Below are 27,813 nucleotides of genomic sequence, written 5' to 3' on the forward strand. Positions count from 1 at the left end.
GACACACATACTACCCAGCTGTTGGACCATGGTAGCTTAATGATCAAAAAGCTGCATTTAAAGCAGACTTCCACCCAAAAATGGAACTTCCGCTTTAAGTGCCGGTGACCCCCTGACATGCCACATTTGGCATGTCATTTTTTGGGGAGGAGCTGGTACACTGTTTTTACAGGCACCCAGCTCCCACTTCCTCCCCTGGCTCTGCGGCGCCAGAAGGAAGTTCACCTCTCCCCCTCCCTCCCTGCAATCTTCTGGGACACGTCACAAGTCCCAGAAAATTGCTCGGCCATTCACCTTGTGCATGCACAGTGCGCGCACGGCTGTGAAGCCACAGCCAGGCACCCACAGTTAGAATGTCGGTGCCTCAGAGAGGAGGGGGACTGGAGCGATGCTTCCTGCACCCACATCGCTGGACCGTGGGACAGGTGAGTGTCTGATTATTAAAAGTCAGCAGCTACACTTTTTGTAGCTGCTGACTCTTAAATGGGTGGAATTTCGCTTTAAGGTGCGACTAGTGTGAACCTACTTTAACACCTTTTATCTAAACAAGCAAATTGAAGAATAGATCTGAAAGCCAAACCGGGGATTGCAAGTTACTGAACACTTGATGGGGAAAGAAAACCATTAAGCTACTTTCAACATTTGAGCGGGGGGTGGCGTTAGCTGTAAAAATTTGCGGCGCTTTACCACTGTTATGGCAGCGCTTTTCGGTTGCTAGCGATGTACTTTTAACTCCCCACTAGTGGGTGAATAAAAAGTTAAAAACGTCCGCAAAGCGCCGCTGCTGAAACGCTTTGCAGGCGCTTCGGCAGCGGTGCCCATTGATTTGTGTTGAAGGAGCAGTGTATACACCACTCTGGCACCACCCGAAAGATGCTGCTTGCAGGACCTTTTCTAATGTCCTGCAAGCACACCGCCCCAGTGTGAAAGCACTCGGGCTCTAACACTGGGGTTGCAGGGGAGGCATTTTTCAGGCGCTTTACAGGTGCTTTTTTTTTAGCACAAAAACGCATGAAAAACGCCCCAGTGTGAAAGGGGTCTTAAGAAAGCATAGATTTCTGAAAGAAGTACAAACAATGCACAAAGTTCTTACTTTTGCCACTGCTCTGTCAGACAGCAAACCTGCTAAGATACTGCCGACAAGACCTCCGATCTCTAGAGCACTCATGTAGGAACTTCCTGTAGGAGACATGAATGAATGAATGAAAACTTATATAGCGCAACACATGCGAACTTAATCACCTCTGGGCGCTGGGCGCTAAAAATTAAACACTAATATTATTAAAACATTATACAGAAAAAATATACCAGAGTTCCTGAAAAGGCGATGCAACAAACAACGCCTCTTTTAGATACTGTATGTCTTTTCTATGAGTTGGTTAGTGTATTTACAATGTACAAGTATTGTATACAGCTTATGTGGGCTGATATAATGTTGAAAACTTTAAAAATCCTGGTCACCATTTCAAGTCTGTGATGTCTATTAGTATTATTAATGTGCATTTAGGGTCCCATTACACTACTAGGGTAGAATGAAATAAAACACATGCAGTCGTCTGCACATTTATTGGGTCTAAAATGTAAAAAAGCTACTTCTTTCTATAAACAGCATTTAAACCAGAGTGGCTACAATACATGGTCTTAGCAGTCAAGGTGATAAGGCACAAGTTGGGGATTTTTTGTCATTAGCATGAAGAGAAGCAAGGGGAACCTAAGGTCTGTCCTTAAAGCGGAGTTCCACCCAAAAGTGGAACTTCCGCTCATTTGTCTTCTTCCCCCCCCTCCGGTGCCAAATCCTGTCAGGTATCCTGTCCCCACTTCTGCGAGTCTCGGCCACGGCCGTTGTCACCACTTGGCTCTCTCCTTCTTCCCCCGCCAATTGTTGGAGAGGATTTTATGTGTTTGGGTGTAACTTAAATTTTTTACCTATAAATATATTTTTCTATTTTTTCATCACAGGGGACAAAAAGTCCCCTATGTGATAGATTTTTGGTGACAGGTTCTCTATAATTAGATACCCAGGGTCTTAAAGACCCTGGGTGTCTCCCTTGTGCTCTACTGAATGTATTGCAATGCAGATATGCTGGCTGGGGACACCGTGGGGTGGACCCGGAAGTGACATCAAGAACGCTCTGCTCTCACCCCTAGGCCTTGCGGCACCTGCTATGTAATTCCTGGCACTGCAGATGGGCAAGCGGAGCCTGGGATACGTGCTGGGGGTGCCATTGCTGGGGGTGTGTGAAAGCAATCTTCCACCTGACAGGCAGGATTCTGTTTGTCAGGATTACACACAATCCCGATGGCTGTAGCAACTGGGAATGTGTGTAAAGCCCCTCACTGCCAGGTTTGTATGAGGTATGGATTTCAGGCAAACCAAACTACTCTTTAAAATGCTCCGTTCCCCCCTTCTAAACACTATTCTGACTAATGTGTAGAAAAGATACATACCTTTTTTCAGGCCCCTCTGGTCCAGTTGCCTGATGATCTCTCCTGTGTTAGCCTGTGCCAGCTGCAGGGTAGAGGAAAGAGCCCTTGATGAGACTGGTAATGCCATGTAGTGTTGAAATCATCATCCATAGTCTCCTATGGCCCATGCATTATCAGCACTCTCTCCTCTACCCTGCATCTGTGGCTAGCTGACACAGGGAAGCGGGATCACATGACCAAATCAGAGCGAGCTGAAGCTGAAAATAGGTAAGTATAGTATACAGATTTTTATTTTTATTTTTACACAGGTTAGTCAGAATAGATGTTAGGTAGGGGGGGAATATTTTGTATGTGTTTTTGCCTGGAATTCTACTTTAAGTGCAAATTGTATTTCATTATTTAGAATGACACATACTAACCGATTAAAGCAGATTGTCCTTTGTCTTGAATGAGAAAGAGCTGACCCCAGTCTGTACAACATGTCTTTACTCCAAACACAACCAAGTACCCAGTACACAGTAACCACAGGTATGGAGACAATAGAAACTCCTTCAATGTAGTCTCATCTGAAGCTCCAGAACCTGGGGAAAAAACACGCTCGTTACATAGATTCCTGTGTTCTTGGAACTGGTTATAAAGCTCTATACAATTGACAGATACTATTGCATGACATTTCCTGGATCAGAAATGACGGTGTTGTGAGACTAATCTTGCTCGCAATCAAGTGTCTGAGTATTTCATCGGATCTTTTCATAAAAGCAGATTAATCATAAGAGAACGGGTTGCAGAAGCTAGCTAGCTTCCAATTTGTATTTAACAAACAGAAAACAGCCAATTAGTATATTTTATTCTTCACCAAATGTTTGTGTCTGCAGATCAGCCTTGGATTATAATAGAAATGAAGAGCGATTATGTGCTGTGACATATTTAATTATTCTAACATTGAGAGATTATATAATCTGATATGAATTTATTTGCTTAGCATTGTAGTTGCCTTTTTGTTGTATTTTCTGTGTATTTGTAGGTGTGAATTTTAAACTGTACTGAATTCAGAGGTGATGTTTGATCACATAACAGAAGAGATGGGTTAGACCTTCTGTAAAGTTGCTGCTTCTCCCCACTGGGAACATTTCTACTCACTTCCTCTCCATGTGGCAACACTGTCACCTGGACAGGAAATGACGGGAATCCCTTCTAAGCAGGAAAAAAAACTTTTCATATAGTAGAGTGGGGAAAAGTTATAATCTCTATCAGTTTTGCATTGCGGTCTATATACACTATAATGTCAAAAATATTGGAACACCTGACTTTACACGCACATGAACTTTAATGGCCCATCCTTTGCAGCTATAACAGCTTCAACTCTTCTGGGAAAGCTGTTCACAAGGTTTAGGAGTGAAGCCTCGTACACACGACCGGTATTCCTGGAAGGAAAACTGCCAGGAGAGCATTTGGCTGGGAATCCCGACCGTGTGTATGCTCCCTAGCAGTTTTCCTGTCAGGAAAACTATTTTCCCGGCTCTCTATTTTCTCGTCGGGTTTCCTGCCGAGAAAACCGGTCGTTTGTATGCAGTGAAAAACCATACATGCTAGATAACACTTAGACGCATGAGAGGTAGCATGCAAGGTTAGTGTGGGGTGTAGCAAGATGGCGGCGACGAATGTGACGAGACACCGGCTCATCGTAGTCGATGACGTCACCACGTTCTTGCCATTCAAAAGAACAACGGTTTTTTTGAGTGGCCGTCTGTATACACGGCTTTGCAAGGCAAGCTTGCCAGGAATCCCGCCAGGAAAACCAACGTTTTTTTTTCCTGGCGAGATTCCCGGCTGTGTGTACATGGCTTTAGTCTATGGGAATGTTTGACCATTCTTCCAGAAGCGCATTTATGAGGTCAGGCACTGATGTTGGATGAGAAGGCCTGTCTCGCAGTCTCCATTCTAATTCATCCCAAAGGTGTTCTATCAGGTGGAGGTCCGGGACTCTGCGCAGGCCAGTCAAGTTCCTCCACCCCAAACTCGCTCATCCGTGTCTTTATGGACCTTGCTTGCGTTAAGGAGTGTCAAGCGTTTGGAATATGAATGTATTCTGGCCAATGGAAAGCAATAATGCTCAAACGCTAGGTGTGTCTAGCATTTAGGCACATTTAGCATTGTATACACTATTCAGCTCCGCTCCTGAACGCACCTTTGGTGTTTTTTTTTCAGCATGTAAACACTCCTCTTCTAATATGCCTATATTATGTCTATGTGTGCATGGACACATAGGACAATATTTACTAAAACTGGAGTGCTCAGAATCTGGAGCAGCTGTGCATGGTAGCCATTGAGCTTGTTCAAATAAGCTTTGACAATAAAACCTAGAAGCTGATTGGTGTAGAGCTGCACCAGATTTTGCATGCTCCAGTTTTAGTAACCCCCCCCCCCCCCCCCCCATAGGCTTACATAGAGGTACTTTATCAGGCTGAAAGAATAAGGCCAAACACCTTTAAAAGTGGAAGTTCGTAAGCCTAGTGTGCATGAGTCTTAAAGCATTCAGATTTTCTGCCGTACAATACATAGTTGAGGCTCACCTTTCTTTCCCTTTTTGGGTCCTTGTTCAATATTCTTCAGACCCACATCTGATGGCTCATTTTTAATGAGAAAAAGACACACCACAGAGGCCGCAACACAGATCAGCCCTGACATGGAAAGAGTGCTGCGCCAGCTGTAACTAGCTGCGACAAGGGTTGCAATGATAGGACCAAGGGTGCCTGCAAGATTCATGCTGCAAGATAATACCGCCCACCATGTGCCAAACTGCGAAGGCTCAAACCACTGGAAAACACAGAATATTGCAATTAGTGTAAATAAGCTGCATAAAACAAACCCAATTACTTGGAATAATATGCTGCACTAAATGTATACAATTTTGTACAAAAAAAAAGCATGGGGCTGAACTAAGCCCTGTTTTTTCGATTCTATTTTGGAAGACCACAAGACTTGTCAAATCAGGTTGGTTCAAGCTTACCTTACGGAGCACCTTCCCACAGGGTGGCCATCCAAATCCCTGAGCCAGTCCATTCAAGAACCAAAGCATAGCAAAGACGGACACGCTGGAGCTCCATGAAAATACAATGTTCACCAAGCCTACTAAACAGAGACCCGAAGAGAAGAGCCAGCGGGCACTTATCTGATCAGACAGGACTCCACTTATAAACTTGCTGATTGCATATGCTGCTGACTGGCTGCTTGTGATCAAACCTGTGGGCACAATAAATTTGCATTATATATATATATAAAAATAAATAAATAGCTTAACATCAAACTGTTTTAAAATGTCATACAAATATATATTTGAAATTAAATCTTTATTATTTTTTGGCAATAACATTGCCAGATCTACATATAATATCCCAGCCCTATTGGGTTTAGCTGGTTAGTGGACATAGAGGTGGAGGGAGGGAGTGGGCTGTCAAGTAACTCTACAGTATAGTCACAAGGGCTGCCCAGAAGTGATGGGGAAATTCTCCCTATAGACTCAAGCCTCGTACACACGCTCGGTCTCAGGGCAGTCTTCAGGAATTATGAGGCCCCTTACACAGCTTCAGGCATGGGCCCCCAGGAGCAGAGAACCGGGGGGGGGGGGGGGTTCAGTGCTGCCGCCTGAAATTGAGAAGCGGGGAGGGGGGCTGCTGCGAATTGAGAATCAGGGGGGGGGCCCTTTACAAAAAAAAGAAGAAATAAAGAAAAATATATATACAGAAGGGGGTAGCCGTAGCCATCCGGGGACCTGGGGACCTCTGGGCCCTTTAATAAAAAATAAATAAATAAATATATATATATATATATATATATATATATATATATATATATATATATATATAGATACAAATTATTATTATTTTTTATAAAACAAAATTACAAAAAAGGGGGGTTGCCATCCGGGACCTCTGGGCTCTTTAATAATAATAATAAAAAAAAAAAACCTCTGGGCCCTTTAATAAAAAAAAAATACTTATATATATATATATATATATAAAAAAAAAAGGGGGGGGGGTTGCCATTCAGGACCCTGGGGACCTCTGAGCCATTTAATAAAAACATAAAAAAATAAATATATATATATATATAAACAAAAATAAAAAAATAAACATTTATAACAAATAAAAAAAGGGGGTTTGCCACATGGGGCCCTGGGGACCTCTGAGCCATTTAATAAAATATATATATATATATATATATATATATATATATATATATATATATATATATATATATAAAAAAGATATATATATATATATATATATAAAATAAATAAATAAAAAATATATATAAAAAAGATATATTTTTTTATAAAAAAAAGGGGGGTTGTCATCCGGGGCCCTGGGGATATCCGGGCCCCCCCTACCCCTAAAAAAAAATTGGAGTTGCCATATGGGACCCTATGGGCCTCTGGGGACCTCAGGACCCCTAAAAAAAAAAAAAAAATTATTTTGAAAACTGATGTGCAGTTTGCACCACAGCTGCAAAATCCCCAGCTAAATTGGCGACATGAACAGACGGTGGACGTAGAGAGCAGCAGGATCAACCAGGTTTTTTTTTGCAGAATACAGAAAACAAGTATGAACAGCATGTAATTCAGCATTTATTGATAGTTTTTTATAATGTGGCAAATGTTCACTGATGCCTAGGGGCACCTTAAAGGGCAGCAGCACCCTTGGACTGCACTGTCCTCCACACTCAGATTCCCGGGTAGGTCTTACACTTACCTGTCCCTGACCCAGATGGATGCTGCCTACAGAGCCGCCAAGTTGTTTGGTAAAATCTTCTGATCACATACCCTGAATATGCAGAACTCTCTTTATTCAATCCTTTGGAGAGTTTATTCTCCTAGAGTGTAGAGCACAAACTCTCTAGGAATAAATAGAGAGTTGCTGCACATGCATGGATCCTACTCATAACATTTTGACAAGCGACTTGGAGACTTGTGTCCTAAATGACCCTCATTTCTCCCTGTGCAGTGTCCTTATTTCTCCTTGTGCAGTCTCTCAGTTTTCCATATAGCAGCTTCCAATACACTGACACCACAGCTGCTCTGTGCCCCCCTTCTTATAGTGAGAGGGCTGGATTATCCAAAAGTCACCTTATTGATCCTTCTTAGCCTGCTGGTCACATTTCAAATGCCATACAGTGCATTATGGTTTAAAAAAATTGTTCCAGGCAAACCTACAAAGAAATTTGCCAGAACCATAATTCTTGAAGCAGAAAGTTTTGCCTTAGGCCCATTGTGGCGGTGACCCCAAACTTCTTCCCAATTTACAAATTAGAAAACTAATCACAAAATCCACTTTTTGTTTGAAGATCCAAACATGCATATCTATTAAGGGAGAAGGTTTTCTCTCCCCTAGGAGGAATTCATATGTCATTTGGATTATCTGTTCTGGTCTATTCACAGTACAGCATTAAAATATAGAACCCAGCCCTCACCACACAGCATTTTAGCTTCAACTGGAAAATATTAAATATAAATATGTAAGGTTTAATATAAAAATGAATTCCTGATTAATAATGTCAAAATGTGTTGAGAAAAAAAAACATATGCCTGTGAATAATCTGCAGTTGGATCTCGATCTCTCTTGTTCCTACTTTGGAGTGGGTGTAAAAAAAAAAAGGTGTAAATAACGTAATGCTATATTCAAATTTGCAACACACAAAAACACGCAGCCCTTTAGCAAACGTATGACAATGCCATTGATTCTTAAAGGTACCTCATGCATTTTACTAACACATGCGTTTTGGTGTAGCACAGTCTTTAAAGCGGTAGTAAACCCGCCGCCGTTTTTTGTTTTTTTTCACACCTGAAAAGCAAAAGCCATAATGAGCTAGTATGCACCGCATACTAGCTCATTATGAAATACTTACCTTGGAACGAGGTGTGAGGAACTTACCTGGTCCACGCCGAGCGAGATGTCCGGGTATTGCCGCTCCAGCGATGTGATTGGCTGGAGCGGCGATGTCGCCACTCCCATGCATGCGCGTGGGAGACTTCTTTCCGGCAAAGTGCGGCGGCTGCCGTGCCTTTAGCCGAGGATCTCCCCTGCGCATGCGCCGCTGCAGTCAGCGGCACATTGCGAGGGGAATATCTGATAAACTGTACAGGTTTAGGAGATATTCTTTATACCTACAGGTAAGCCTTATTATAGTCTTTCCTGTAGGTTAAAGTGGTAGTACAGAGTTTACTACCACTTTAAAAAGGGTCAAACAATTATTTTGCGCATTTCTCACATGCAGGGCAGCCCATTGAAATTAATGGGCTGCCCTAAACGCGACAAGCAGAAACGCGCAAAACCAGGCATGTGCACAATCTTTCCCACCTGCATACGTGTGAATGAAGCCTAAAGCCCTGTACACGCGATCAGAATTTCCGATGGGATAAAATCCGATAGAATTTTCCGTCGGAATTCCATTCAAGCTGTCTTGCATACACACTGTCAGACCAAATTCCGACCGTCCAAAACGCGGTGACATAAAACACTACAACGATCGTAATTTCCATCGGAAAAAATAAATCATGTTCTATTTCTAAACTCAGACGGAAAAAAAGTCCGATGGGGTCCCCACACAGTCGGAATATCCGATGAAAAAATTCCATCTGACTTTTTTCATCGGAAATTCGTGTGTACAAGGCATAAGTCAGCTGTCACTCTTTTATAGAAACATAGAAAAGTGATGGCAGAAAAAAGACCGACTAGTCTATTGAGTCTGCCCATTTTTTTTTGTTTTGTATTTTTTTTGTTTTGTTTGTTATCATACATTTCTCCTGTCTACTAGAAAGTATTAGTAGACTAGGTTGCAAAGGTACAATTTTTTTATCCTAAATAGCTTCCTTTACCTCAGTGCAATCCTCCTTCACTTACCTCATCCTTCCATTTTGTTTTTAAATGTCCTTATTTCTTCTGAGAAATCCTCACTTCCTGTTCTTCTGTCTGTAACTCCACACAGTAATGCAAGGCTTTCTCCCTGGTGTGGAGTGTCGTGCTCGCCCCCTCTCTTGGACTACAGGAGAGTCAGGATGCTCTCTACGTTGCAGATAGAGAAAGGAGCTGTGTGTTAGTGGGCGTCCTGACACTCCTGTAGTCCAAGGGAGGGGGCGAGCATGACACTCCACACCAGGGAGAAAGCCTTGCATTACTGTGTGGAGTTAGACAGAAGAACAGGAAGTGAGGATTTCTCAGAAGAAAGAAGGACATATAAAAGCAAAATGGAAGGATGAGGTAAGTGGAGGAGGACTGCACTAAGGTAAAGGAAGCTATTTGGGAAAACAAAATTGTACCTTTTCACAACCCCTTTAAGGTGGGGTGGACAGAAAGCCCTGGTTCACACTGGGCTGCGGGAGTAAAGCCGTGCGAGTTTAGCTGAACTCGCACGATTTCACTCCCGCCGGCAGTCCCGATTTTGGCCGCGATTTAAGAGACATCTGTGCAGGTTTCAGGAACTACTTTTTGAAATCGGTGCAGCTCCGCAGATGCGGCGTTGCACCGATTAGGACAGTGTCATTGCCGACAATTGGCGGCAAATGCCGCCGATTTGAGATGCGATTTCACATGTGAAATCGCATCTCAAATCGAAGGAAATCGTACCCAGTGTGAACCTGGGCAAAGGAACCAAAAAGTCCTGCACAAACCAGCCACAAAAAACTCTACTGGGATTGCGACTGTCTACTAGCAAATAGGGCTATTGACTGAAGGGAGCGGGGCAGCATGGGACATCACAAGGACACTCCTGATCTTCCTTTATTGTAAGAAACCACATTGACCAAACAGAACAAGAGAGGGCGTCAGCAAGTATTGTTAAACTTCTTATGGGAATTCTTCTTAAAATAAACCCAACATACTTTGCAATGACAGAAGTATAAAAGCTTGTACTGAGAAGTAACATTATTTGATCATGCTAATATTTTATGTAAGTTTATTTATTAAATACTTTTAAACCAATAACGTTTTTTAATGCCAAAAAGGGGCTTATACACAGGCATACTGATCTATACACCCATGTAAAACCCTCTTTGCCCGCACAGGATGCACAAGTGTTCCATTCATCTTGGTGCCGGCAGAACCGAATCATATCAATTGGAACGCAGTGGGGCTGCATGGGTACAGCCGCTGCTCCCAATTTGAAATCTGCACTGGTGCTTGTCCCTGAACTCATACCATCTGTGTTCACCCACCCGTACGGTTGTCACATTGGGAGCAGCAGCTGTGTGCATGCAGCTGCTGCACCCAAATAGACATGAAGGGACGGCTTGCACACAGATGTATGGAACACCTGTGCTTTATTGTGCAGGTAAAGATGTCCCTTCACACAGAATCAGTACGCCTGTTGACAGGGGCAGACTGACCATTCGGGCACTGCCCGAGGGACCCATACCACTAGGGGGCCCCATCAGGGTTGCCAGCCTCAGTAAAACCAGGGACAGTATGTAAAAATCTGTGTTTTTTTTATATACCATAGATTATAGCTGCCCCGCCTCTCCAGTACCTTTTCAGTGTGTGTATGTGTATTCTGTGTGTATGTATACTGTGTGTGTATACTATGGCCCGGATTCACAAAGCACTTACGCCGACGTATCTCAAGATACGCCGCGTAAGTGTAATTATGCGCCGTCGTATCTATGCGCCTGATTCTGAAAATAAGATACGCCTGAATTTTGGCTCCATCCGACCGACGTAAGTCTCCTACGCCGTCGTATCTTGGGCGCATATTTACGCTGCCCACAAGGGGCGCTTCCATTGTTTTACGCGTTGAATATGTAAATGAGCGAGATACGCCAATTCACGAACGTACTTACGCCCGTCACAGTAATCTACGCCGTTTACGTAAGGCGTAAAGTTAAGCCTCATAAAGCAGGTGTAAGTCATGTTAGGGTATGGACCAGGGAACAGCCGTCGTATTTTACGTCGTTTACGTAAGTTGTACGTGAATGGGGCTGGGCGTAGGTTACGTTCACATCGAAGGCATTGAGCCGTCGTATCTTATGGAGTATATGCGACATGATTCTGAGCATGCGCCGTTCGTTCGGCCCTTCATTTGCATGAGGTCACGCTTCATTTTAATAGATCACGCCCACTTCCTTCCTACTTTGAATTAGGCGGGCTTACGCCGGCCAATTTACGTTACGCCGGCGCAACAAAGGGAGCAAGTGCTTTGTGAATACTGTTCTTGCCTCTCATATGAGATGCGCTACGCCGCTCTAAAGATGCGCCGATCGACGTGAATCTAGCCCTATGTGTGTATATTGTGTGTGTATACTGTGTATGTACACTGTATTTGTGTGTATACTGTGTGGCCCCATAATCTATTGCCTGGGGGCCCCATAATCTCCTATTGCCCGGGGGCCCCATGAGTTGTCAGTCCGCCCCTGCCTGTGGATGAACACAAGATGTCAACCATAGTGTGTTATTCACACAGTGAAATCAATAATGTTACTTTTATTTTACCAGTGTGACAGACGGGCACTTTAAAGATACAAATATCTGTCTGTCTGACAATTTCCCTTCTGGTGTAAATAAGTTATTTATCATGCAATTACAAATGTGCATAAAATGACATAAATATTATTTTCATGTTTTTTATTTTTTCGAACAAGAAAGTTTACTGAGCATAAATGAACATTCCCATTCCCAATATAAAACGTACAAGTCTATCATATAAGTTAGGCGGTTAAACCCACCCACCACCTCCACATACAGAAAAGAACACTGCATGTCTGACAAGGTTCACGATTTTTACCACTATCATTATAGGCACATTTTGTTTACAAAAATAAATGAAAAAAACAAACTGACATGACACTGCACCTGACACTTGATGTACGTGTTTTTGTTCCAGATCACTGACTCTACAAGGAATTAAAGAAGACCGTGCATGATAACACAAGATTACTAGATTTCCTCAGGAGGGGAGCTGTCCTTGTATTATCATGGTCTGCTTTAGGGAGAATTATGGTCCTGAAACTGGTGCTTAAAGTGGATGTAAACCCCCCCCCAAAAAAAAATGTTAATGTCACAATGTAGAGAATAAGATTTCCTATCATCAGTGCCCAATCTTGCCACACAGAGTTAATCCAGCTCTGAGCAATCCACTTTTATTGTTCAGTAAAAATTTACAGACTTCCAGATAAAAACCTGTCTAAATAAAAAGTCCTTTCCGTCCCCTTGCTTCGAGTGACAGGGTTTTTACATATCTCATGCACTAGCTTGGACACATGCACATTTCTGAATGTTTATCATAATATGGGGGGTGATCCACAGTTCATTGTGAAAGGTAATGTATGTCACTCGAAGCAGGGGGACCAAAAGGACTTTTTATTTAGACAGGTTTTTATCTGGAAGTCTGTTAATTTTCACTAAACAATAAAAGAGGATTGACCTCCAGAAGGTTTTACTACTATACTGTAATGGTGGTGATCATCAACTTATTGTGGGACTGTGATAGGGTGGCGGGCAACCTGGTGCTAACAGACACTATCTGGGAGGGTCACTGATGTCGCTAGCAACATTAATACATTGATTAGTGATAATACTGTACACTGACACTGTACTAATGACACAGGCTGGGAAGGGGTTTACATCTGGGGGGCAATGAAGGGGTTAACTGCGTGCTGCTTTTACTAACAGATCTGGCTGTTTTTTCTGCCTGCATAAAAAAACCCATCATTGATCATTGTACAGAGTATGTATGTAAACCAGGGATCGACAAATCCCGGGCGCCAGGTCGCCATGGCGACTAGAAATAGTGTTCTGGCGACTTGGCTTGGAAGGTGGGCAAAAAAAAATAAAAATAAAAAAAAAACTTTTTTTTTTTTTTTTTTGTGTGAGCTGGTGCCATCTGGTGGTGAGCCGTTGGTATTACAAGTTATTACCACCAGATGTGAGCTGGCGCCATCTGGTGGTGGCCGTTGGTATTACAAGTTAAGCATTACTAGTTAAACAGCAATTCTAATGTAATTTTTCACTATTTTTACTGCCATCTTTTCCCCTCTAATTAGAAACCCCAAACATTATATATATTTTTTATCCTAACACCCTAGAGAATAAAATGGCGATCGTTGCAATACTTTCTGTCACGCCGTATATGCGCAGCGGTCTTACAAGCGCACTTTTTTGGGAAAAAATTACACTTTTTTTAATTAAAAAATAAGACAACAGTAAAGTTATCCCCATTTTTTTTAATATTATGAAAGATAATGTTACGCCGAGTAAATTCATACCCAACATGTCACGCTTCAAAATTGCGTTTGAACACAGTTTACATATGCGGGCGCTGCTCACGTATGTGTTCGCTTATGCGCACAAGCTCGTCGGGACGGGGTGCGTTTTCTGGCTCCTAACTTTTTTAGCTGGCTCCTAGATTCCAAGCAAATTTGTCAACCCCTGATGTAAACATTGTGATTGGCTACCGTGGATTAGCAGGTCTCAGCCATAAATAATTGGGCGGGACGCGTTGACAACATTCCGCTGTAGCCAGTGACAGCGTAGATTAGCAGCAGGTGTGCGCATGCACACCCCTAACCTGAAACAGGCTGGATGACGTACACCTATAGGATCCAGCCTGCCCATTGCTGCCCTGCCTCAGTAAATGTACAGTCGGTGTGCAGCAATCGGTTAAAACACAAAAACATTCTAGACAAACAAATGGGAACTTTGCAGGAGGAGGAAAAACATCACCACTACAAACATAGCTTGTTGATTGGACCCTGGGCAAAAAAATTCTTGGGGGCCCCCATGCAATTTTGCTCTTCACCTTCTCTGAGACATACAATAAATATCAGCTAGACTTGTAATCTGTTTACTGTATCAGATCAGGCAGTGATTGTGATTGGTTGCTAGAGGTTACAGCATATCATTACCACTTACTGACTGGTTGCTAGAGATTACAGCACACATTACGGCTCACTGATTAGTTGCTAGAGGTTACAGCACATGATTTCTTCTAAAGGTTACAGCACATCATCTATTCACTGCAGAGGGCATGATATACATATGAATGCCGCCTTTATTTACATATTAATGCGGCCGGCCTCAGCTATTTACATATGAATCCACCGCTATTTACAAATGAATGCTCCCATTATTTACATATGAATGACGGTTATTTACATGTAAACACAGGGTCTGCAGGTGAGTCATCTGTACACAATAGGGCAGAGCTGGGTAACATTAGTAGCAGCACTTCACACTGAGATATCAGGACACAGAACAGGACTTAAACTTCAAGGGACAAGGGAATTTAAACTGGGATATTTGGCAAGTATGAGGAAGCTGCTTTCGGCCCCACAACAAAGACAGGACCCAGGGCAGCTGCCCCGTTTGCCCTGCCTTAAAGACAGCCCTTATCCTGGTGGTCGCCTATAACATGTGTCCAGCCTGAGGAGAGGAAGGAGGCCAATGAATGGTTGGGAAGACTGGGATAGGTGAGTGAGAGAGTTATTAGGGAGAGGGATGTAAGCACCCACCAACAACTAAGGCCGAGTACACACGGTCAGTCCAAACCGATGAAAACGGCCTGCAGTCCAGTTTCATAGCATACTAGCTCATTATGCATGTACTTACCTTAGAACGAAGCACCAGAAGCCGCCCTCACGTCCCCCTCCGCCGCATCCATTGCTCCCAGAGGTTACTTCCGGGTATCGCCTCTCTGTCACTGCGATTGGCCGGAGTGGCGATGACGTCACGCCGTGCATGCGCGCGGGAGCCGTCAAACACAGCATTGCCGTTTTTAGGACGGCTATTGTTAGTGCGCCTGCGGACCGTTGTCTATGGCGCATGCTCCGTAGACAGCGGTGCCTGTCATTGGCGAATATCTCCTAAACCGTGCAGGTTTAGGAGATATTGCGAACACTGACAGGTAAGCCTTAATTTAGGCTTAGCTTACCTGTAGGTGTAAATGACAAAAGTGGGTTTACAGCCACTTTAATGTTAAGTTTCAAGCTCACTACTCGTTATCCTTCGTAGCTCCAAATCTTTTTCAGCATCTTAGTGTCTCAATGTAAATTGTAAGCCCCCCACCCCTCCAACTGACACAGCAAGCAAGTGCTGAAAAAAAAATGGGGGTTGATTTACTAAAGGCAAATAGGCTGTGCACTTTTGCGAGTTACTCCAGAGCTTAGTAAATGAGGGGGAGCCCTGCTAACGTCCATCATCCAATCATGTTGACGCAAACATTTTTTTTTGTCTTTTTTATTTCCTTGCATGTGATTAGGTATTTATTGTAAAGTAAAGCTTTACCTCATTTACTAAGCTATTGAGCAACTCACAGCCCCTTTGCCTTTAGTAAATAAACTCCATAGTGCTGGGATTTTTACAGCTTGAGTAAGGCTGTATTAGCCATGCTGGGTTCATTTCAGTGCTGGCCAGGTTCACCAGAAGCTCTGAAGGCAATAAATCTACACTACTAAAACAGTCAAAGAAATTCTCCTTACTGCACAGCCTGCAAAGGAGATCAGTGACCAGTCTAGTGACAACTATTCAGAAGTCTCCTACTGTATGTCTGACGTCAGCTCTTCTTGGTGGGAAATGTCACAAGGAGTAGAGGGTCAGTTTCATTAGCAACCTCTGCAATCCTTAATACTACAGTAATGGATATGTGTTATCGTCACACGCACATGGTTTTTCTATGTTTAACCACTTGCCGACGGCCGCACACACATGTACGTCGACAGAATGGCACAGACAGGAAAATGGGCGTACAGGTATGTCCCTTTAAATTTGCTGCCGTGTGGACCCTGCCGCGAGCTCCGTGACCATGCCCACGGACTTGATGTCCACCAGTATCCCACGAGTCCTAGTGACATGTCACTGATCGAATGTTCCCTCTCATCTGGAACAGCGATCAGTGACGTGTCACTCGTAGCCACGCCCCCTAATAGTTAGAATCACTCCCTAGGACACACTTAAAGCGGTTGTATACCCTGTAAAGGAAAAGCCATAATGAGCTAGTATGCACCGAGGATCCCCGCTGTGCATGCGCCGCTGCAATCAGCGGTGCATTGCGGGGGGAATATCTCCTAAACCGTACAGGTTTAGGAGATATTCTTTATACCTACAGGTAAGCCTTATTATAGGCTTACCTGTAGGTAAAGGTAAAAAAGTGGGGTATGCAACCACTTTAAAGGGTATGTAAAGGATTTTTTTTTTTTAATAACAAACATGTTATACTTACCTCCACTGTGCAGCTCGTTTTGCACAGAGTGACCCCGAAGCTGGTCTTCTGGGGTCCCTAGGCGGCTGTCTCGGCTCCCCCTCACAAGAACTCATCACCTTTATGCGAGCGAGTGAGCACGGTGATGGGTTCTTGCGGGCATGCTCCTGTGATACAGAAAGCGGCCATAGCCACTCACTGTATCACTCGGCCCCGCCCCCCGCGTCATTGGATGTGATTGACAGCAGCGCCAGCCAATGGCTGTGCTGCTTTCAATCAACCAATGAATGAGCCGAGAATCCTGGCCGAGAAACCAGCGCGTTCATGGCGGGAGAGGTCAGCTAAGTAAACTGGGGGGGCTGGGGGGCCGCTAATCCGCTGATGTAATTTTCACCTTAATGCATTTTAAACTTTTACCTTTACAACCCCTTTAACCCCCTTCCTAGCCCCCTAGTGGTTAACCCCTTCACTACCAGTCACATTTACACAGTAATAAGTGCATATTTATAGCACTGATCGCTGTGTAAATGTGAATAGTCCCAAAATAGCACCAAAAGTGTCCAATGTGTCTGCCATAATGTCGCAGTCACGAAAAAAAATCGCTGATCGCTGCCATTACTAGTAAAGAAAAAAAATTATTAATAAAAATGCCATAAAACTATCCCCAATTTTGTAGACGCTATAACTTATTTGCACAAACCAATCAATAAACGTGTATTGCGATTTTTTTACTAAAAATATGTAGTAGAATACATATTGGCCTAAACTGAGGAAAACCTTTTTTTTTTATATATTTTTTGTTTATATTTATTATAGCAAAAAGTAAAAAAAATTGTTTTTTTTTTTAAATTGTTGCTCTATTTTTGTTTATAGCGCAAAAAATAAAAACCGCAGAGGTGATCAAATACCACCAAAAGAAAGCTCTATTTGTGGGGAAAAAAAGGGACATTGATTTTGTTTGAAAGCCACGTTCGCACGACCGCGCAATTGTAAGTTAAGGTGAAGCAGTACCGAATCGCAAAAAGTGCTCTGGTCTTTGGCCAGCCAAATGGTCCGGGCTTAAGCGGTTAAACAGCCCCCCTAATGGTCTCCTTTCACCCCAAGCCCCATAGAAGCTGCTATGGCTATTGGTACATCACTATTATCTGCAGTTAAATAGTGAAAGTGTCATGAGAGCATGAACCAGTCCAACCTGGTGGGGCACTACTCCAGGAAATAATTAGTAGTTCCACTTCAGGCAGCATTCCTATACAAAATCTGTCTTAGAAAAGATGAGATTGTACTTCTTTGCAAAAGATAAATCTCCAACCCCATATCAAGGCATCTAAAACATTAACCGTGAACTAAGAATGCGGATATATTTGTATAGTGTAAGGCATTTACCGTATATACTCGAGTATAAGCCGACCTGAATATAAGCCGAGGCACCTAATTTTACCACAAAAAATGGGAAAACTTATTGACTTGAGTATAAGCCTAGGGTGTCCATCTGCATGCCTCACTGTGCCTCACTGTGTCCATGTGCATGCCTCACTGTGTTCATGCCTCACTGTGCCCATGCCTCACTGTGCCCATGCCTCACTATGCCCATGCCTCACTATGTCCATGACTAGACTGACGGTTAACATAAGAGTCTATGGAAACGGCTTTGAAAAATCGGTGCTCCCCAGCCGTAGGCCCCCCAGACAACAAACTTTGCACACTTGTACACGAGAAATGGGACTCAAAGGTGACTTGAGTATAAGCCGAGGGGGACGTTTTCAGCACAAAAGTGCTGAAAAACTCGGCTTATACTTGAGTATATACGGTAAATACTGATGGTGGGGGTGGAGTGCAGATTTGAGGCGCGAATAGAGTAGAGGAGAAATGGGGCTACATGTGTGCCAAGTTCCGGGTCCAGGGGGCCTACGACCGACGGGTCCCCCAGACAACAAACTTTGCACCCTTGTAGAGGAAGAGTGGGGCTACCCGGTACTGGGTCCCCAAAGTCCGGAAGATTAGCCTCAAAAAGGTGACTCGAGTATAAGCCGAGGGGGTCATTTTCAGCACACAAAAAAATGTGCTGAAAAACTCAGCTTATACTCGAGTATATACGGTACTTATTTTCATTTGAAATGATCCCATGTTTTGTTCAGGCATTATACGGCAGGGCAGGTGCTAAAACATAATTAAATCAAATAGACCCGCATATTTTACACCCAGATTCAGGTTTGGGCTACAGGTTCTGCATTGCATGATCTTTACAAATTTAGCATACAGTGTACATTAAAAAAAGAACGTAGATAAAGCTACATATACAGAAAACTAAAATGACATAATACAAAGTTCAGATATGGGAATTTGCAGAACAAACGTACAGAAACTACTCACCCAAATCATCCTTGTCAAGCTTGATTTCTTGCATTACAGATGGCATGACAAAAGAGAATGTCTTACGATTAAAATAGTATAAAGTATATCCCATAAACATGGCACCAAAAATGACTGTCCTGTAGTAGCCATATCCCTGTCCTTGCTGCCCCATTGTGTCCACGTGAAGTTTGTAACTTAGTTCCAGTAATTCATTTAAAGTGGTAAAAGCTCTTCTCCGGGTCCTCGGCCTATAGATGCAGATAGGATCAGCACAGCTCACATATAGACTTCCCAGTGAGAACAGAGATCACACAACACGCCTGAGGAGCTGTAAGTAGAGAAGGTCCCAGGAGGGGAAAGGACTCTGCCAATCTCTTCAGGGCTTTCTGCTGAGTAGTGAGTTTGCTCTCTGTTTTCTATAAGGCTGGCAGCAAAAATACTTCAGAGAGAATGATTAACAGAGAGGCGTCACACCATACATTACCCTGCAGAGACAGAACACAGAAGATGTTTTAAGTGACAGCAAAGGAATTTAACATTCCAGCTAACAGTTGTTTACCTTGAATGTTTGTCACAATGAAACATAAGGGCAAAGATTCATCAGCGATACATTTATAACAAATTGTAAACAGACATTTAAAAAGCAAGTAAACGATAAAGAAAACAATCAACTAGCGCCTACCTAGCATTAAAGTGTATCCAAAACCAAACCCTATTGTTAGCTGATAGAGTAGATAAGCCCAGCAATACTAGGAGGATTCACACCCTCTGTTTGTCCTAGTTACCATTATCACTGGGAATGGAGGTCAGGAAAATCCCAAAATTCCAGTTGGCACTGGAACAGCCGGATTCTTCTCCAGGGAGTGACGGAAGCAGTATGCAAATGTGGTGGAGTACGTATATATTCCCAAATCCAAACAGCTACATGCAGAGAAAGTCTGTGTTCAGGGAGGTAGGTACATATGGCCCTGTACCCATGTACTCGCATGTTTGCATATACAGTGCATTCATAAAGTATTCAGTATGCAAATGAAGTGCGATGAAATAATATGCATGAACAATAAGAATACAAAAGACATAAATCTTAAAGCAGTTGTATAGTCCCAAACATTTTGATTTTAGTCACCTGTAAGGCAAAAGGGATAATGAGCTAGTATGCACCGATATAATGAGCTAGTATGCACCGATATCAGTCCGATATCGCTGTGAGTGGCCGGAGCTGCGATGTTGTCACGCGCGTGGGAGACTTCTTTCCGGCAAGGTCTGGCAGCGTCTCCTAAATCATACAGGTTTAGGAGATATTGTTTTTACCTACAGGTAAGCCTTATTATAGGCTTACCTGTAGGAAAAAGTAAAAAAAAAAGGTATACAACCACTTTAAGATTTATGTCTTTTGTATCCTTATTGTTCACGCATATTGTTTCATCGCACAGCCTGCACTTTATTTTTATATTGTCACTGTGCCGGGTATCTAGGTTATAGTGTACAGATCCTGGTTGTTTTAGTTCCTAGCGCAGATATATATTTCAATTTCTTATAAAGTATTCAGACCCCCTTCAATTTTTGCAATTTTGTTATGTTGCAGCCTGATACTACGGTTGTTTCAATTTATTTTTGTTTATCAATCTACACTCAGTGCCCCATAATACTGAGTACTTTGTGGAGTCCCCCCACTGTCAGAATACAATAGTGTAGCCGGGAAGATTACCCCATCCACCTCCATTGTGTGTATAGGGGACTGGTTTAAAACACTTCCCACCCGCAGTCATATGACGTCCTTGACTTTCAGTGGGGATATCTAAATGATGCCTGCAGCCACAGGCATCATTCAGATATCATAAATTTCTGCCGGAGATTCTGTGCACCATAAGAATGATCATAGCGTCAGTTCCACTGCTTGATCGTTCTTACAGGCTATGGGAGGGGACAAGTCCCCCCCTCCCAACACCATCCGGTTCTTCTCCGGGCTCTCCCGTGCCATTGGGGACCCGATGAAAGAATCGGCCACCAGATGATGACCATAGAGATTGCAGTCATCTATATGATCGTCGGAGGCCCAGGCGCAACGTTATGACGTCACGCCATGGATGTAGACAAAGCCATGATCGTGGCTGTCTGCATGAGATCTGTGATTTTTTTTTTCGATCTCATGCCTGGAGGGGAGATGTGGGGTCTTATTGACCCCGCATCTCTCCATAAAGAGGACCTGTCACTATAGATTCCTATTACAAGGGATCAAAAAAAAAATGTAAAAGAAAGTGTAAAAATAAAAAATAAAAAATAGTAAAAAAAAAAGTAACAGTCCCTGTCCCCGGTCGTGAAAAGACAAGTAAGTCCTGCCCACATATGAAAACGCTGTTCAAACCACACATGTGAGGTATTGCCGCATTAGAGAGCAAGCAACAATTCTAGCCCTAGACCTCCTTTGTAACTTTAAACTGGTAACCTGCAAAGAATTTTAAAGCGTCGCCTATGGAGATTTTTAAGTACAGAAGTTTAGCGCCATTCCATGAGTGTGCACAATTTTAAAGTGTGACATGTTGGGTATCTATATACTCAGCGTAACATCATCTTTCATATTATACAAAATATGTGTCTGCTAATATATATATATATATATATATAATGTTTGGGGGTTCTGAGTAATTTTCTAGCAAAAAAATTATGATTTTTACATGTAGGAGAGGAGTGCCAGAATTGGCCCGGTATGGAAGTGGTTAATTAAGACTAAATTAACAAACTGAGCTATGTATGTCTAGCTTAATATGAATATGGATAGATAAGTCCACGATAAAATGAGGGTGGTTGGGTTGAGGTGGAAGTTGACCTTACATAATAAATACAAATTTTAATTAAAAGTTACCCTTTATCATGCATATTTTTTATAGGAGTTTTCATGATCTGACTGCAGTCTGGTGTTATTCATGTCGCCTTTGTCTGTTTTTCAGTCTTTCAAGGATTTAACAGCAATGTTTCCCTGTGCGGTTATGTTTTGTACCGATCCTTTCCTTTTCTGCACAGCTGTGCAGCTTTGCCTAAAACTATTGATCAACCTGTTGAAAGTGGAATCGGCTCAAAGTTGAGAGGTCCAGGGAACGCTCACAGGGGACAAATTCCACAAAATGTTTTTGGAACAGATTACACTTTGTGCTACAAAGCTGAGAACAAAACAAAATTTACATAGGTGTTAACTGTGTGCAAGGCCACATGGACAGGTCAAACCAGATCCACAGCTCACCAGACAGCACCACCTCTATAGACAATAGCACACAGCTGAACAAGTTGTTTTTCATTTCTAAGTACTGTATGTAAATTGAATACGCCTTGCTGTATTGCTGATTCAGTGGCTTCAATACTTCTGAGGAAGAGACCTTGAACAAGTGTGTAGCCTGTGAAATGAGATAAATAAAAGCTGATCTCTATGTTTGTTTGCAATTAAACAAAAGTGTTAATTGTTTAGTGTAAAAGAATCCAAGTTTTATGGTGGGCGAGATGGCCCCCGGGCATTTCTATGATCTTTCGGAGATCGGGCACGATGTTATAATGATACGCCGGGCCTCTGCATTTGAAAAAATGCCCCCGCTAGGGATGAGCTCCGGCATGTTCGCACAGTCCACGTGCAGAGCCCGCCAGGAAGTTGGCACGGTGCTGCGCTAATCACAGGTAGGGAGACATAGTCCTGATGCTCGGCTGCAAAGATCGGGAAATGTCTCACTGCCTGTGATTAGCGCAGCGCAGTGCCAACTTCCTGGCGGGCTCTGCACGTGGACTGTGCAAACATGCCGGAGCTCATCCCTGGGAAGCCAGGATGTTTTTTTTTTCTCTTCAGGCTTCCAGGCCTAAAGGCGAGATCTGGGTACAGAAGCAAACGAATACGTAGGTTGTGCCCACATATGTAAACAACTTTAAAACCACACGTGAGGCATCGCCGCAAACGTTAGAGCGAGAGCAATAATTCTGGCGCTAGACCTCTCCTGTAACTTTAAATAGGTTACCTGTAAAAAAAAAAAAAAATTAAAGCATCGCCTATGGGGATTTATAAGTAAAGAAGTTTGGCGCCATTCCACAAGTGGTGCATACTCGTGGAATGGAGCCAAACTTCTTTACTTATAAATCCCCATAGGCGATGCTTTAATTTTTTAATTGTGACATGTTAGGTTTCTATTTACTCGGCTTAACATCATCTTTCACATTATGGAAAAAAAATACTGTTTTACTATTTTCTTCTAATGCAGGAAACGCGTTTGAAAAATGACTGCTCAAATACTGTGCGAGATAAAAAGTAGCAACGACCACCATTTTATTCCCTAGTGTCTTTGCTAAAAAACATATATAATGTTTGGGGGTTCTGAGTAATTTTCTAGCTAAAAAATTATGATTTTTACAAGTAGGAGCAAAGTGTCAGAATTGGCCTGGGTAGCAAGTAGTTAATCATGCGCACTTGTGCAGTAATCGTGGTGCATCGCGGATTCAAATCATGAACAGGATAATTGTAATCAAATCTAATCGCGAGACCAGTGAAGATTCACACCCCGACACTCCAGGACCTTAGTGTGCTTCTTCTTGAGCCACTCCTTTGTTGCCCTGGCTGTGTGTTTTGGGTCATTGTCATGCTGGAATACCCATCCGCGACCCACTTTCAATGCCCTGGCTGAGGGAAGGAGGTTCTCACCCAATATTTGACAGTACATGGCTCCATCCATCGTCCCTTTGATGCAGTGAAGTTTTCCTGTCCCCTTAACAGGAAAACACCCCCAAATCATGGACAGTTATTTTGTGTTTCTTCTATTTGCAAATAATCACACCAACTGTTGTCACCAGGGTGGATTTGATTTAAATTAATTTGATTTAAATCACGATTTAAATCATAATGTAAATCACTAGTAAAAAGGCTTTTTCTTTTCTATTTTTAAACTCGATTTAAAGAGGAAGTAAACCCTCTGCAAAAAAAAAAAAAAACCCTGCATGACAAAGGCATAATGAGCTAGTATGCATAGCATACTAGCTCATTATGAATTACTTACCTGAGATCGAAGCCCCCGCAGCTGTCTTAGTTTCCCTCCTCCGTCGCCGCCATCTCTCCCGGAGTGACTTACGGGTATCGCAGCTCCGGAGCTGTGATTGGCCGGAGCCGCGATGACATCAGTCATGGCACGTTCGCCTTTAGAAAACGCACGCTCGCTATTTCTAAAGGTTTTCACAGTCGCCTGCGCCGTAGACATCGGTGCTCGACTTTTTTGCAAATATCTCCTTAACCACTGTACTACCGGCCGCTGTCAATGACGGCGGCACGATATTCCTCTAGTTCTGGGAGGACATCATATGACGTCCTCGCCTTGCCGAGCAACTAGGGGGCGCGTTACTGGGAACCCGATGCGTGTGCCCGGTGGCCACGATGTCCGCCAGGCACCCACGATTGCCCAGTAACTGACCAGGACCGTGGATCTGTGTGTGTAAACACAGAGATCCACGTCCAGTCAGGGAGAGGACACCGATGGTGTGTCCCTTGTACATAGGGACACAGATCAGTCACCTCCACCAGTCAGTACCCTCCCCCTACAGTTAGAATCACTCACTAGGGTACACATTTAACCCCTTCATCGCCCCCTAGTGGTTAACCCCTTCCCTGCCAGTCACATTTACACAGTAATCAGTGCATATTTATAGCACTAATCGCTGTATAAATGTGAATGGTCCCAAAATAGTGTCAAAGGTGTCCGGTGTGCCTGTCGCAATATCGCAGTCACGATAAAAATCACTGATCGCCGCCATTACTAGTAAAAAAAAAAAAAATTCTATAAATTTATCCCCTATTTTGTAGCCGCTATAACTTTTGCGCAAACCAATCAATATACGGTTATTGTTTTTTTACCAAAAATATGTCAAAGAATACGTATCGGCCAAAACTGAGGAATTCTTTTTTTTATATATTTTTGGGGATATTTATTATAGCAAAAAGTAAAAACTATTGTTTTTTTTTCAAAATTGTCGCTCTTCTTTTGTTTATAGCGAAACAAATAAAAACCGCAGAGGTGATCAAATACCACCAAAAGAAAGCTCTATTTGTGGGGAAAAAAATATTAAAATTGAATTTGGGTAAAGTGTTGAATGACCGCGCAATTGTCATTCAAATTGTGACAGCGCTGAAAGCTGAAAAATGCCTTGGGCAGGAAGGGGGTGAAAGTGCCCTGTATTGAGGTGGTTACCTGTGTAGGTTTAGGAGATATTTCTTGCACCTACAGGTAAGCGTTAATCTGAAGGTAAACAAATGAAGGTTTCCCATTTAGAATAGTAAGCTGTCAGGTTAGTAAAACAGCAATGTGAGAACTGATTCAATCATACAGTTTTTAGTGTACATAGATTTGCAAAACAATGGGATAAAGGAATATTCCTAAGCTTCGTTTTATCTTATGGCTACTGTGAAATTGTGTGAATGCATCAATGCAGCATGTTATTTCAGCTTGCAGAGCTTGGATTCATTGAATGAGTTTACCAATGAATGTAAATATTGCAGAATATACAGCCTTATGCTACATAACTAAGCTCTATTTCACGCTGAATAAACAAAATTATTAATGCATCATAAATATAAAACTCCAGAAGCATTTTATTAAAAAAAAATAAAAAATAAAAAAATCCAAATTGTTTGATTTTTATCCACCCTGGTTGTCCCCCTTTCACCAATCTGCTTGGCGATGGTCTTGTAGTCCATTCCAGCCTTGTGTAGGTCTACAATCTTGTCCCCGACATCCTTGGACAGCTCTTTGGTCTTGGCCATGGTGAAGAGATTGGAATCTGATTGATTGCTTCTCTGGACAGGTGTCTTTTATACAGGTAACAACCTGAGATTGGGAGCACTCCCTTTTAGGCCCCTTTCACACGGGGCGGATCAGTAATGATCCGCCCCGTAAACCTCTGCTTGCTCAGCGGGGATCGCTCCGTTGATCCCCGCTGAGCCGACGGATGACAGGGCGGTCCCGGTGCATTGCCATGAAATGTGATTTGCCATGAAATGTCCCATCACATCCCATTGGCTCACTCCTGTCACGTGACATATTTAAACGTCATCAGTCTCAGCTAGGCTATCATAGGGAGAGGATCTCCTCTCCCTATTATAGTTGAAGCTGCACGGCACGGAGATGGTATATACTGTTAGGAAGGAGAAGCCAGTGTGATATGCACAGCTCTGTGAGGAGCAGCCTGTGTTGCAGTGAGTGCATTGCTGGTGTTAGAATGTATAGAAACAATGATCGCACACACATCTATAGGCTGCTCTGAGGCTGTGTGGCCAGCAGCACACACACACATCTATAGGCTGCCTCTCCCCTCCTCCTGCTCTCGGGCTGTGTGGCCAGCAGCACACACACACACCATGGGCAGCCTGTATAATGGAGCAGCCTCCCATCTGCCTGCCCCCCTCTCCTCTCTCTTAGCCCTTTGAAGAGATGCACGGGGGTTGACCTCTCTGGGTGCGCGAGTAAGCTAAATTTACTACTACAGCTCCGTGCAGCTATTACAGGGGGAGGAGATCCTCTCCCTATGATAGCCAATAGCCTAGCTGAGACTGATGACGTGTCTATATGTCACATGACATGAGTGAGCCAATGGGATGTGATGGAGGCGGACCATCACATTTCATGGCAAATCGCATTTCATGGCAATGCACCGGCACACTGTACAGGGACCGCCCTGTCTTTTCTCTGCTCTCCCCTATGGGGGGATCGGATGAACACGGACCGTCTGTCCGTGTTCACCCCATCCGATCCGCCAGACGGATGGAAAAGTAGGTTTTTCCTCCGTCACACTTTGGCGGATCGGATGTCAGCGGGCATGTCACCGCTGACATCCGTGGCTCCATAGAGGAGCACGGAGCGCCCGTTCAGGTCCGCCTAAAAAACTGGCAGGCGGACCTGAATGGACCACCCGTGTGAAAGAGCCCTAAGGGCTCTTTCACACGGAGCGGATCCGTAAACGGACTTGTAATAAACAGACCGTTTGTCCGTACGTCTGAAAGGGGCCTAAGAGAGTGCTCCTAATCTCAGCTCGTTACCTGTATAGAAGACACCTGGGAGACAGAAATCTTGCTCACTGATAGGGGATCAAATGCCTTTTTCACTCATTAAAATGCAAATCAATGTTATAACTTTTTTTAAATGCATTTTTCTGGATATTTGTGCTGTTATTGTAAATAAACCTACTATTCAAATTATAGACTGATCATTTCTTTGTCAGTGGGCAAACGTACAAAATCAGCATCAAATACTTTTTCCCTCACTGTAACTGCCTGGAGTCTCATTTTAATTAAATATGCCACGCAATGTTCCTTCTAATTACACTAAATTAAAACTATAAAGATGTTGTTATACTTTTTATTGGCTAACTACACAGTTATACCCTAGATCCAAATGTCTAGTACTGTCATTCGCTAACGTAACGCAACACTCAGATATTGTAGTTGTAACGATTTTTGGTGTTTTTTTCCTGTAAAGTTCTCTGCTCCATCAAATAAATAGGTTCCTCCTCCTTCTATAAGACAGTGGGTGGCATGGAATACAGGACAAAGTGCTAAGAATGCTGTCACCCAAAACAATGTGAAATGACAGTAGTTCCTTTGCTTCGAATTTATGAGCCAGCTAAAAAAGTTAGGAGCCTGTTTTTTTGTTTGTTTTTGCGCTAACGTTTTTCTTCTGTTTGTTTTCAGATGTTAACCGCTTGCCTAACGGCCAGCTTCTCCCCTTCCTGCCCAGGCCAATTTTCAGATTTTGGTGCTGTCGCAATTTGAATGACAATTGCGTGGTCATGCAACACTGTACCCATATGAAATTTGTATCATTCTTTTGAGACAGATAGAGC

General features: G+C 43.1%; 1 protein-coding gene across 2 annotated transcripts in view; it reads right to left on the minus strand.

The window, feature by feature from the left end:
- The window catches only part of SLC37A4 (solute carrier family 37 member 4), a 46,348-nt gene that overhangs the window by 10,305 nt on the left and 8,230 nt on the right, over positions 1–27,813 (minus strand). For both annotated transcript variants that reach the window (XM_040325429.1, XM_040325430.1), the window contains exons 2-6: positions 18,979–19,445; positions 5,438–5,670; positions 5,001–5,244; positions 2,847–3,008; positions 1,094–1,179 (exon numbers count right to left, since the gene is read on the minus strand). In XM_040325429.1, the coding sequence (XP_040181363.1) occupies positions 1,094–1,179; positions 2,847–3,008; positions 5,001–5,244; positions 5,438–5,670; positions 18,979–19,132 (879 nt within the window). In that variant the 5' untranslated portion in view covers positions 19,133–19,445. The remainder of the gene's footprint in view (positions 1–1,093; positions 1,180–2,846; positions 3,009–5,000; positions 5,245–5,437; positions 5,671–18,978; positions 19,446–27,813) is intronic.

This window comes from Rana temporaria, chromosome 10 (assembly GCF_905171775.1).
Source record: "Rana temporaria chromosome 10, aRanTem1.1, whole genome shotgun sequence".
Lineage (NCBI taxonomy): Eukaryota > Metazoa > Chordata > Amphibia > Anura > Ranidae > Rana > Rana temporaria.